At 36.9% G+C, this 13,456-nt stretch overlaps 1 protein-coding gene across 2 annotated transcripts in view; it reads right to left on the bottom strand.

Moving 5' to 3' along the window:
• Positions 1 to 2,445: 2,445 nt before the first annotated feature.
• The window catches only part of Gabrr3 (gamma-aminobutyric acid type A receptor subunit rho3), a 50,454-nt gene continuing 39,443 nt past the window's right edge, over positions 2,446 to 13,456 (bottom strand). The window contains exon 9 of one of the 2 annotated variants that reach the window (XM_078044410.1): positions 2,446 to 4,837. In XM_078044410.1, the coding sequence (XP_077900536.1) occupies positions 4,766 to 4,837 (72 nt within the window). In that variant the 3' untranslated portion in view covers positions 2,446 to 4,765. Of the gene's footprint in view, positions 8,813 to 13,456 lie in introns of both variants that reach the window. The other variant, XM_021734221.3, reaches the window with a different exon arrangement.

The raw sequence follows: 13,456 nt of genomic DNA, 5'->3' as shown, positions 1-13,456 counted from the left end.
CAACAAACTTAATCCAGGCAGCCTGGCTTTGAAGCAGGGTTTTTGTCTTTTGGTTTCCCTACCCCCTCAATGCTGGGGCTCAGATTGAAAGCCTTGTGCACTTGCATGCTAGGTGAGTACTCCTCTGCTGAGCACACATCTTGAGCCCTTGAGAGATTACCCTCACAAACTGCATTCAGAGGAGAAATGCAGAAAGCAGCAGGCTGTTCTAACATGGATATTATCGAAGATCCTTGAGTGTGGGAAATAGTTGGGCTTGGACCATTAAGAAATTACCTGACCAAAGAGAATGGTATAGCAGGTGAATAAAGCCAAGCTTTAGGAGGCCATGGCCTGGACAGGAAAGGAGAAATGGGGTCACACAAGATCAATCAGAGATTCCAAGGTTAATTTTAATGAACCCATGTAGACTTCCAAAAGAATTTTCACCTGCATCAGGGTCATCAGGGCCAACAAAATTTGTGGGATCCTGTGCAAAGTGATAATATGGAGAATATGGATCTTATTGCATTTTTTAGTTTTTTAGTTCTCGGCGGACACAACATCTTTGTTGGTATGTGGTGCTGGGGATCGAACCCGGGCCGCACGCATGCCAGGCGAGCTATTGCATTTTTTTATACTAAATATAACCTATTCTTTTGTGGTGGTGTTTTTTATTGCTATTAAATGTCATACTCTATTCCTCATGTTCTAAAGGTGAGTGCAGACATCTACAGGCCCCCAGGGCCTTGCAGTGCCACTTGGTGCATAGTGCTCTGCTGAGAGCCATAGCCAAGTAGGAATGAAGCTTGGCATTTTTGGTTGAAAGGTGACCGCCAGGGGAAGTGCGGTAGGAGGGAATTCCAGAGGAGAGATTTCCAATTGCTGTAGTGTGTCCCGGGAGAAGGCCATGTGCATGGCATTCGCGGGAGTTTTGGAAATAAAGTTTGTTCTTGCTTGAGTGGCTCCTGATTTTGTGTCCAGCCAGACTGCAGCAGTGCTCCTGAACTATTGACCCAGTGCGCTATGGAAATGCCCTGCTGCTGACCACCGACACTATACTGCTGTGTACTTTCCAGGGATGGGAAAATTAGTCTTCTTGACCAACTAGCCACATACCAACCCACAGCAAATGCGTCAAGAGATGGCAACCTCCTAGTCAGGGTAAACAAATTACCTGAGTATAGGGTAAGAAAGAGTTTGCTCCAGTAGGTCTCTCTCCCAAAACACTTTGGTGCTGCCAGCCCAGGAGGGAGTTGGCCACTACTATGACCAGCCCCAGGAGTGATATGTGTACAATCTTAACCCTCCCTACATCTATGCCCTGGTCCCACCAGACACAGAGGGCAGCAGTGGCATTGGGTAAATGTATGATAGGGGCAGGCAATGAAGCAAAAACTGGAACAACCCTATAGTGGAACTGTAGGTAGAAGTGCATGTGCCATGCCCTGTACATACTCCCTGTTCATTCACTTACAAAACAAACTCAAAGATTAAGAATTTCAGGATGGTGGCTGCAGAGCATTAAACCCCAAAAGTTGGATCCTATGTCACTACACTTGTTGTTGCATGCTGGTGAAACTTTCCCTGTCTGCCACTCAAAGGGCATTAGCAAACTGGGAGCTAAAATACTGAAGAAAAAAAAAAAAAACCTTGTCTTTTTTTTTTTTTTTTCTCTAATCTGCTTCATACACTGAGAAGGAGGAAGGAGAATTATGTATCAAGTGCAGATTCTACGTTGAGGCCTGAGCTTAAGGGAAAACAAATTTGAATCAGACTAGGCTTTATACCTGAAAACAAATCCCTTTTATCAAAGTATTTTGTATGTAAGGATTATAGTGTTTCGAATCTGAAATGCACCCCAAAGTTCATATGCTAAAGTTTGGTTGCCAGCCTATTGGCTATTAAATGGTGGTTTGCAACCTTTAGGCTGTGGGATTTAGTTGGAGGAAGTAGGTCACTAGGGGCAGACCTTTGTTTGTGCCTCCTCATCTCTTCCTTTCCCTTTCTCTCCTCCTCCTCCTCCTTCTCCTCCTCCTCCCCTTCCTTCCTTCCTTCCTTCCTTCCTTCCTTCCTTCCTTCCTTCCTTCCTTCCTTCCTTCCTTCCTTCCTTCCTGGCTGCCAGGGGGTGAGCACTTTTCCTGTACTGGGCTGTCACACCTTGGTGGTCCGCTTCAACAAGACCCAGGAAAAACAGAACTAAATGACCATAGACTGAAACCTCTGAAAATGTGATCCAAAATAAAATTTTCCTCCTTTTAATCTTATACATGTTTAATATTTTGTTGAGGTGATGGAAAGCTAACATGTATTTATGTATTTATAAATGTGTATTTATACATGTGGTTGCATTTATGTATGTGATTGTTTAATCAATCAATATTCAATAACAAAAGCAATGGGATCTGCCTAAGATGTCAGCAAGAAACTGAGGACAAAGAGCCAACAGAGCACATTTGACAGTGATTAGTGAAAAATAAAGCCATTTACTGAGTATACCCCTATTATGTTCAGATTATTTCATATAAAACATTGTTCAGCAATATAATAACTGTATAGCCCATATTAATCAAACAGAACCTACCAGGAATTCCATCAGTACAACTCATTACATAAAAGGGGTAAATGGTAATATTAACCAAGTAATAAGAATATCTTGAATTTCAGTCAAGATGGAATATTGTATCAATTATTTGATGACCAACATACAAATAATTCTTTGATTTCCCAGATGCACACACCACCATCCTTCACACAAATGAACAATAATCATGAGATTACACTAGTCTAGATCAGGACATTATCCAAAATAATCACATAAAATTCATTTTACATTCAAATCTAAGTCTTCTTCCAAGATATACACTATAGGACTTTAAGGAGTTCATTTTGTGAACCAATCACTTTTCTAGTTTCTATGCCTATCTTTCCTTTGCCTTATGGGTCTTCCTACTTCTAATTCATGTTATCTCTATAAATCATATTCAAATATTAGAGTTAATTTTCAAAAATCCTTCTCTTTCTCTTTTGTCAACCTGAACTGTACATTTATTTTCAAATTATTCAGTAGGTTCTGAGGCTCCTTCCTCATTTGTCCATGATTTAATTTAAAGATGATCTCACTCAAGGCACAACCTAATTAACAAAATATATTTTAAGTTATTTTGGGGTAGTGTGATTGCTCTAAAATTTTATTTGATGTGTGGCTTTGTGTTTATAGCACCTTTGTGAAGTGCAAAACACTTGAAACACCTGCATTAATGTTCTCTGATGAAATAATAAGAATAAGTACAGACTCTTCCTTCCTTTCTTGGGATGACTTCTTGAGTTAGTTAATTTTGAAACTGTTGGAACCTATAAGTCACTTTTAAAGAAGTGAAACTTGTTCATTAAACTCTAGAAAGTCTTTATTTCAAAATAGAAAATGTGTTTTAAAATAGTTGTTATTTACATTATAAATTCAACTATTTTTGATTGCCTAAGGCAAGGGGTGGTCAACTAGCAGCAAAGCATTCTTTTTTTTCTTCTTCTGCTTCATTTTTTGGGTTCCAGGGAATGAACTCAGGAGCATTCAACCACTGAACTTTATTTTGTATTTTTATTTAGAGACAGGGTCTCACTGAGTTGCTTAGAGTCTCACTTTTGCTGAAGCTGGCTTTGAACTCGAGATCCTCCTGCCTAGGCTCCAAAACCACTGGGATTACAGGCATGTACCACCATACCCAGCCTGAAGCATTCTTATAGAAAATAATTTATATAATAAATAGCATTGGTCCTAGGATTAAAAGTGCTATCGCATCCTGAAAATGACCTGATAATAAAATTTAGTTCAATGTTTGAGACAACAAATTAAGTGTCAATATATTGAAAAGAATAGTATTATAGTTTTTCTCTGCTTTGTGAAATATCTCCTTTATCCTTGGCCTCATTGTAAACCAAAAAATCATTATGACTTGGCAAAAAAAAATTGAAATGGAAGACTACCTTTGGCATATGTTGAATTTCACATGACCCCTATGTGTCTGGAATGTAGCAGAGGTCAAGAAGTGCCACACAATTTTGTATTCTGAGAAATGAACACCCTGCTCTTATATATTCTAAGATAAGACTACTTCTCTGCTTTCTCAGAGAGAAGGTAGCACTTTTTCCTGCCTCTTTGAAACTCCTGGATCCCTTCCTTTTCTCTGAGATTTACTCATTAACATATGTCCTTCCTATTGCAACATCCTGAAGAAAAATCTTCTCCTTAAATAACTGGTGTGTTTCGTCTTTAAATTTCATTAAAAGAGAGAAAAGTGTCTAAGTGCCTTGTTATATTTAGGGAAATCAAATTGCAATTGGAAGGTGATATGACTTTGAAATTAGGCAAAACTTTATAGAATGAGAGAGTGTTTTAATGCAATGCTTACAGGGAAAGGAAAAGAGAAGGTGGCTCAGTTCCATAAGTGAGATAATTGGAGTAAAACATTGACAGCTTTGCCTAAGGCCCTGCTAGGAATTAACAGCTGCCCCAGGTACTGAACTGTAGTTGAAATAGCACCTTTCTATTGCTTCTTTGAGAGTATTATTTGATTTCACTGGAATGTTTACCTTAACAATGATTAAAGAATTATCTATAATTTGTTTCTTCATTAATCTCCATGTTAAAAAAATTAAACATGTACAGGGTGTGTGGATGTGTTTGTGTGTGTGTGATCTGAACAAGCTTATGAGTGGCATCATAAGAAAAGGTAGATATGAAGGCTAACCTATCTGCAAGGTCACAAATTATGATTTTTGTGGCAACTTATATGTAAATATTTGTATTCCCACTTAGTCTTCTATTTGAAACATGGCAAGGGCTTTGTAGAGGCAGCATCTGTTAAGGAAGGAAGAAGGCTGCTTTAATATCAGCATTTTATACAGTACCAAAACTTTCATTATAAAAAGGGAATGCCAGTTTTCTTGGGAGGGTGGGAATTAAGTAGGGTCGGGTTGAGGAAATTCCAGCTCTGCTTGGAGACAAAAATGAACTCAAAATAGGAAAGGTTTCTTCTTACAGAAATCTATACTCCAGAACTTCTGGGTAGATAAGGGAGAATCGGGTTCTAGGGGCACATAGGAATTCTTACAAATAAGTGCTGAAATTTGGATATGGTTAGACATTTCATTTGTTGATCAAATAATTTTGCGTTTGAATAATCTTTATGTTACAAAATTGCAGCACATTATAACACAAAATAGGAAATAACACTCATGTCCACAGGTGGAGATGGGTTAAGTAAATTCTGGTGTATCCATTCACCAAACTACTACTCAGTATATGAAAATTAGTTTGTAGGAACGAAGGCAAAGAAAGTTGTTTATAATCCAGGGTAGAATATTTGGCTTCAAATTACATAATTTAGACATATTCTTCAATAGGATTTAAATTGTGTATGCAGGGACCATGTCCATATTTTGTTACAGCATCCCCAACAGACAATGCAGGGTTTATTACAAAGCAAGTGTTTAAATTAGTAAATTGAAATATATGTACAAAATTATTCCTTTGGAAAAAATCTTAAGTTATGCAAGGGAAACCTCTTAAGAATATACTTTAAAATATTAACTTTAACTCTGGGTGGATTTTATTATTTTTTGCCAACTGGCATTTTTAATTTTTAAAATAATGATACTATTGGTTATTCCAATCAGAATAAAAGCAACAAAACTAAGTTAAAAGTATAGGTTTTCTAGAGCAGTCTTTATAAAATAGCCCATTTCTATATTCAGGTAGTTTACAAGCTGGCTGGCTTTTTCTTAATCTTAGAAAGCAGCTTATTTTCCCAAATCCTCACATTTTATCCAGGATTATCCATCAGTGAACAATCATGTACAGTCTGTTCAGGATTGTGATCAGTATATGAAGTGAAAATTAACAGGAGGTATCTATTGTATGATTTCGATCCTTTATATATTTTCCAGGTAACTGTGGTTTCATTCCTACAATAGAAATGAAAGCAGAAATCTTGCTGCTTCCTAGGAGAGAGGACGCAAATAGAAACAGTTCTGTCTTCAAAGCCACCAATTTGAGGAGAAGAAGAAAGCAGGTAAAATCCTGGAATCTCATTCGGAATGCTGTAATAATTCTCTGGAGCTGTCAACATATTTATCACTGGAAAATGCAATGCCTGTATTACTAGATATTAACAAAAGTTACATTTGATTGGTCAACAATTATTTATCAGTGCTTCTCAAGAAGAATGCCTGTGTATTCTGATGGAGCCCTTCTCTAGCCTGGACTGCCAAATGTATGCAGTGATGCATTTGGTGTAAAATACTAAAATGAATATGCATGGGGGTTTCATTAAACATTTTAAACATTATACTTCAAAACAGATGAACACCAGCAATGTTTGAAGAACCAGGAAATTAGAGGAAGAGAACAGTATAGATTTTTCTACTCATTTGTTGATTCATTTTCTCTCTCTCTCTCTCTCTCTCTCTCTCTCTCTCTCTCTCTCTCTCTCTCTCTCATCATTTATACACAGAACTTGTCAAAATAAGAAACATAATCCAACTCAGCACTCTGTTGAAAAATACCTACAAATTGCCAACCACCCAGGATATTAATCTGTGCTGTATTATGAAAATATAATCCTACAACAATACTATCCCTATTAAATCAAGCTTAAAAGCAATTAAGTAGTTCTTAAAATTTATTTACAGTCTACAATTAAATGGAGAAGGGTTTAAATAAATTATATTAGTTTAATTTTGGATGACAGCTTAGAAAAATATAATGCTTAGGAAATATTGATAATGGAAAAAATTGTATTAAGAAAGTAGAATGAAGTATCTAAGAATTATTCTGCCCATGAGGAAAGTCATAATAAAGAGAGAATTTTCCCTTTAATCTTCTGCACCAGGAGGAAGCCAATTTTTTTAAAAAATCCTCCCCATGTAACGATAGAGACCCCAAACCAATGTTGTTGAGCAACAAGCAGGAAGTTGTTTGTTTCCTCACCTGGCATAAAATAATTCAAATAATTTTGTTTTACTTTATGGAGAAATAAACTCCAGTATTTCAGTATTACTGAAAGTAATACAGCAGTTTATTTCTCCAAGTTCAATTCCAGCAGCCAAAATAGGAAGGGGACATAGTCGCATTTCTTGCCAAGAGCTCTTCTCTAAACCATGTCTTCTCCACAAAATGCTCAATACAGAAGCATGATATCTCCCATCTGCAAAACACGATTATTGGAGGTTTTTCTACTTAACATTTCTTTAATACTCACTTGACCTGATTTACTTGGCTCAACCAAGTTACTGAAGATTACTAATGGATACATACATTCCATTCAGTCTTCTCCCTCAATGTGATATCTGAAAGCATCTGCTGTTGTTGATAACTTGAGATCCACATTCCTTTATAGATGTTCTTTTCTTCTTTCAGCCTTCACTTTGCAGACCCAGCACAGTGTACCTCCTCCCACCATATCAGCATCTACTATGCCAATTCATTACTATTCCTGCTAGTCTGAGTGCTCAGGGATGGAAAGAAAAGGTAATTTCATATTTGATGAATATAACACTGAATAAAGTGTCTGTCACATATTAGTCGTCAATCAACATTTGATTTAAAAAGAGTCATCAGGGGCTGGGATTGTAGCTCAGTGGCAGAGCGCTCACCTAGTACATGCAAGGTGCTGGGTTCGATCCTCAGCACTGCATAAAAATAAATAAATAAATAAAATGAAGGTATTGTGTCCAACTACAAGTAAAAAAAAAGTATATATTTTAAAAAAGAGTCATCAATCAAAGACCTCAAAAAAGCTATAAAAGCTATACCTCATCTAAAAAACGTTAGATCCTTTTATTGGTGATGGAAGTATTAATTTAATATGAGGAGTGAAGATTGAGTGAAGTTTATATTTTTTCCACATTTGGGACTCCATAATATATGAATCTCAGTAGTTAGAGGAAAGAGAAGGAAGTCTTTCACAAGACTCCTGGCTTGATGTGGATGTCCTTCCCTAGGAGAATATAGCTTTGTCAGGTAATCTGTCACTTGGCGGATACTAAGAAATAAAAATTTATCCTTGAATTAATGTCACAGGCCAACTTTATTCTCCGGTTGAATAAAGGACATTCTCATTGAGAGAGAAGAATGGTCCAGATGAAATAGTTACAAAGCCCTTCCCTATGGAAATGTTTTTTCCAAAATACAATTGCCTGTCACTCTCATTACTGTTTCAAAATTCTCCTAGGACTTTGAACTCTTTCCTAGATGTAAATCAGTCCGTTTTTAAATCTTCTTTAGGCCAGGAGACATAACTGACTCCCTCCTAGGTCAAGTTAGTATGGTCCAATTCATGTTCAACAGGTTTGCTTTTTAAACATATTCTGATACCAATACAGATTTTGTACATTAGAAATTCCTCTTTGCACTGGGGATGTGGCTCAGTGGTGCGGCACTTGCCTCTTATGTGCAGTACCCTGGCTTGGACCCCCAATCCCTACCCCAACCCCCCAAAAGGGAGAGAAAAATAAAAAGTGAGGCTTCTCTTTATACATATATACCCCAGTAAATCAAATTAAATATTATATATACAATGGGAAATAAAATTCTAGAATAGGTGTCAATGGCATGGTTGTTGTCCAGGATGATTCTACCGATGTTACCTCCCAGGGATTTTCTTCTCTTTATGCGAGATGAATCTGTGCTGGGGCTGCCTGTGGCTCGTCCTTTCAAAGAGCCCTCTTCTGAGTGTAAAGAAAAGGAAGTCTGATCCATGTCAGTCTCACTGTCATGGTAACAACCATCGAAGGCCATGGCTTCAACTGCATCAATATTATATATTCCAGAAATCTGTCAGAAAAGACTTTTTTTTTAGTAAGTCAAGAATATAGTTTTATGAATAGGAATTATAGTAAAAATGTAAATGAGATTTTTAAAATAGTTTCTATAGCTAAGAAGGCTTTGCTGTAATAAAGAATAGAATTCTACCTTTGCTTCTTGCATCTGACTACAAGTCATTTTAATAATAAATGGAAAACACTGTCTTGCAGACTTGCACATACTGATTTAGTAAGGAAATTTAAATTTATTCCCATAGAGGTAGTTGAGCATCATACAAGTAAATGTCACACTACCATAATGCCAATGTTTTCTAATTTAGTCCTGGCCTGCTAGACTATTACTCCTTGTGCATATTTTCCTCTTTCTTTTCCTTTTTTTTTTTCTTGGAATAGTACGAATCGTTTAACATAAGTTTGTGAGTTAAAGTTTAATATGATTTATCAGAACATCAATGTAAGGCGATTGGATTTGCTTTTCAACTTATTTTTCCTCTTGAGAGAGAATATAGCAGTATGCCCAGTCAGTGTGATTTTTGTCCCCAAACAGAACATATCATCCATTTATCTTAAAAATGCAAATTAGTCTGGTCTTCTATTTTTTCTTAAAAGCACCTATAAATGATGCTAATACAGCCCAATAAACATGAAGTTGACTTTTTTTTTTAAGGAACAAATTCTGATTGCATCTGGCTTTTGTATCTGATTGAATCTGAACTGAAATTTTTCTTTAAGGTTTTACTCTGAGGGAGATAGTTGTGCTCACTAGTATAGGATAATATCTAGGAAGCAGTGGTTAGTAATTGTTTTTTGAGAAGACAAAATCACTTCTTGATCTATAGGAAAGTTGAAAAATGAGCAAAGATGGAGAGGCTACTCTAGACAAAATTATTCAGAGTTGATATCAGAGGCTGCAGAGTAAGTCCTTTCAAGATATGTATTTGGTTTATAAAAACCTAATGTTTTACTGAATTCAAAAGACATGAAGGCTATGTTGTGTAGTCAGTGAACTAATCAGGGACCCATACTTTGAGTGGGGTTGTCCCTTTTTCTTTTAATTGTAAATATTTTCCATAATAAAATGAAAATGGACAAAATAACCATGCAATGAGATCAAGACTGAATAATGACTTTAGGTAGTCAATAATATTAATAATATATTCAACTATTGATCTGAGCATGGAAAAACTATGAACAGCTTCGTCAGTGGTTTCCCTAGCCATCCAGAACACCGCTGAGTCATCATCCTAGCAGATTGCTTTTTTAGCTGAACAAAATTGTCATTAGTGTGATAAAAGAAGACGAATCTTGGAAGAACAAGGTTGTCATTTTCTTTCTCTATTATGATAATCTAACATGTAATTGATTAAAGCTTGTAGTTTTTACCAACTTTCCAACAGGGCTGCTATTTTTCACAAGTTTATAAGTCACTTGTCCAATAGAAGGAGTTTTAGAACTGGTCTCTCATTTTTCATTTCAGGCTATAGATAAGCACATAGCTAAGGCATATTTCACATAAGCTATAATATATATATATCTGACTATTTTAGACTGAGTTCTAGGTCCTGGAATTAGGAAAACATTTGGGTAAGGGATAAGAAAAAAGTGCCTTCCTTTCTCCTTACCGGACAAAGACCAATACTAGAGATAATTTTTCCATGGTCCTTGCTGTTCTCTGAGTTCTTGATATCTAACAGGTGTGAGAGCAGCAGAAGTGGTGGTGGTGGTGATGGTGGTGGTAAGAAGGAGCTTTGCCTGACTTCATGATTTCATGGGGAGGATCTCCACTGGCCCAACATTCTAAGGCCTTTCTCACCATCCCTCAACCATTCCCCACTAGATGTCTGGGGAAAGGAGCTGGCATGTGTGACTCAGACCCTTTTGAGTCTGCACTTTGGGATCCACATTTGTACCAGGTCTGTTTTCGGAAATGATGTAAAAGGAGACAGACCTAACGGGGGAACCCTAAATTGTTTAGTTTTGCTAGTGATGAAAAGAGTAAGTACTTTTAATTCAGTGATGAAATAAATATTAGTGAGCCCTGCTCTCTGATCTAAGCAACATTCAACAAACTATGTTATCAAAAACTAAGGTGACATAGTAGCCAAGTGTATGACTCTCACATCTTGCTCTTTCTTTGAAGCTGGTTTCAATTCAACTTTAGCTCCTAAACCTGTAGACATATGCTTCTACCTCCTCTCTAGGGCAGCCTACTCCTTCAAAATCCTCTCATCTCAAGCAGCCTTTGTCTACTATCCCTATGGAAACTCTTGCTCCTTTAAACTATATGCTCTTAACACCAATTGTAGTAAGAATATTCACGTGCACTTTATAGTTTACTGAGATTTCATACCCATTCATTATATCATTTGACCTTCACATCAGCTCTGTGAGATAAACGAGTCAGCCTAGAACACAAAGCTGGGAACTGATAGAATTCTGTCTGGCATCCTTTCTTCTAAATCTAGATCACTTCTTCATTTCCTCCCATGGGTCTATGATGGTAAGTAAGAAAATTTCTTTGGGATAACTGTACCTTTAAGGGGAGAATGCTTAGAATGGTAGTTTCCAGGGCGTTTGGGGAGGTAAAAATGAGGAGTTCTTTAAGGGAAGTTTCAGTTCATTAGAAAAATATTTGGAGATTGATTATGCAACAACAGGAATAGACACTACCAAACTATACATTTTAAAATAAGTAAGATGGGAAATTCCAAGTTGGGCATGGTAGTGCATGTACTGTAACCCCAGCTACTTGGTAGACTGAGTCAGGAAGATCACAAGCTCAAGTCCAGCTTGAGTAACTTAGTGCAACCCTATTCAAAAAGAGATGGGAAATTGTAAATTATGTGTATTTTACCATAATTAAACAATTTTTAATACATTATAAATAATTAAAGCATTAAAATGCTTATTAACTCAAAAGAACCTCTTCATTTTCATATTTAAGAAAATTCTGTATGATATTATCAAATGAAAAAAAAAAGCCATGTAGCAAGAAAATGCACGTTGTGTGGCAGGTGACAACAGGGAAACATGGATATTTTGGAGTCAAAGGACTAGATGAGGTTGACCAAAATTACTTTTATGCCTATTTCTTGGGTTTACAACTTTCCAAATTGAAACAAAACAAAAACAAAATTCTTTCCCTCTTTACACATTATTTTCCCATCACTGCTTACTTCACAGATTATCCAAATCAGTGCTATTCTGAGTGTGGCTAATGGACCAACAGCATCAGTATCACCTGGAACTTGTTAAAAATGCAGGTTATGCCCAGACCTGTTGGGTCAGAGTCTTGACAAGAATGCTGCAGGTGATGTGTACACACCACTGTGGCACATGGTTAATCTAAAAGCTCTCGGTTTCCTCACACCTGCATAACACCTCACCGTGTGTGTGTGTGTGTGTGTGTGTGTGTGTGTGAGACACATGGCCCCATGCTGTCAACAAAATAAATTGTAGCATCTGCGATAAAACAAAATCAGCTCTTATTAGAACTTTGACTCAAGAGATATAAAATGAAAGAATGAAGTCAGCAGCCCAGGAAATCTGAATTGCAATGGCAGCTCGGTTTACCCTGAGCCTTCTGGCAAATCACTTTACTTCACTGAAACTCTTCTTCTTCATTTATAAAATAGAGATAATAATCCCTGTGAGACCCACACTGGGGAATGGATATGAACTTTCAGATCAGGAAGATGATGTAAAAGCACTCTGAAAGTACAAAATGCTCAGTAAGAAATCCAAAAGTTATTAAGTAATATTCGGAAGTAAAAATAATAACATATATATGAATGTACATATACACACGGTCTCTTAAATATGCTAGCAAAGGAATGAATTTTACTAGTTAGGATTTGAAATACAATATTTTATGTTAGTTCTCACAAGAACAGGGAACTGATATCCAAATCCTTGTGAAATGAAGCAGAGAGAAATCTATCCACATTTATAAAGCAATCTCGCTCCCTCTCCCCTCTCTCACACACACACAGACACACAAACACACAATAATACATATAGCCCACAAGGCACCTTATTCCTAGGATTTGGTGGGGGGAAAACTTCCATCTTTGCTCTAGCACTTTTCTGATTGAAAGGAAGAGAAAAATATATTCCATCTCTTGGTGGAGAGAAATACCATTCATTGTTTGAAAGGATAGCATATGGAGTCAAAGATTCAGAAGCAAACCCTGATTCCCCTTTATATGTATGACCTTGCTTGCACTTATTCTGCCTCTCTGAAATGAAGGTTATAAAATACTGACCTCTTGGGGTTACTAGTAGAATTAAATTACATAATATGTGTTAGAAAGTTGGCATTATGTCGATATATTATGACCATTTATGCTGTTAGCTATCATCATCATCATCATCCACTTCAGAGGCTGTGGTTTGTGCAACAATCTCTTTTTTTCAAAGGGTACAGTCAGGGGAGAGGGGCACACTCAGAGAAATCCTCTGTGCACAAAAACTCCCCATAAAGTGAATGAGGATGCTGAGGAAACCAGTCAAAGCAGAACAGAGATTAAAGTTCAAAATTAAATTGTCACTCTCCTGTAAATCTGACAACTTGCCAAGGCACACAGACTTAATACAAGGGCTTGTAGTTCTGTTGAGAGAGGGTGATAGAAGGGGATAGGGTTTCCCACATTGC

Source organism: Ictidomys tridecemlineatus, chromosome 3, assembly GCF_052094955.1.
Source record: "Ictidomys tridecemlineatus isolate mIctTri1 chromosome 3, mIctTri1.hap1, whole genome shotgun sequence".
Lineage (NCBI taxonomy): Eukaryota > Metazoa > Chordata > Mammalia > Rodentia > Sciuridae > Ictidomys > Ictidomys tridecemlineatus.
Note: the sequence above shows the minus strand (reverse complement) of the source record. Positions and strands in the feature narration are given on the sequence as shown.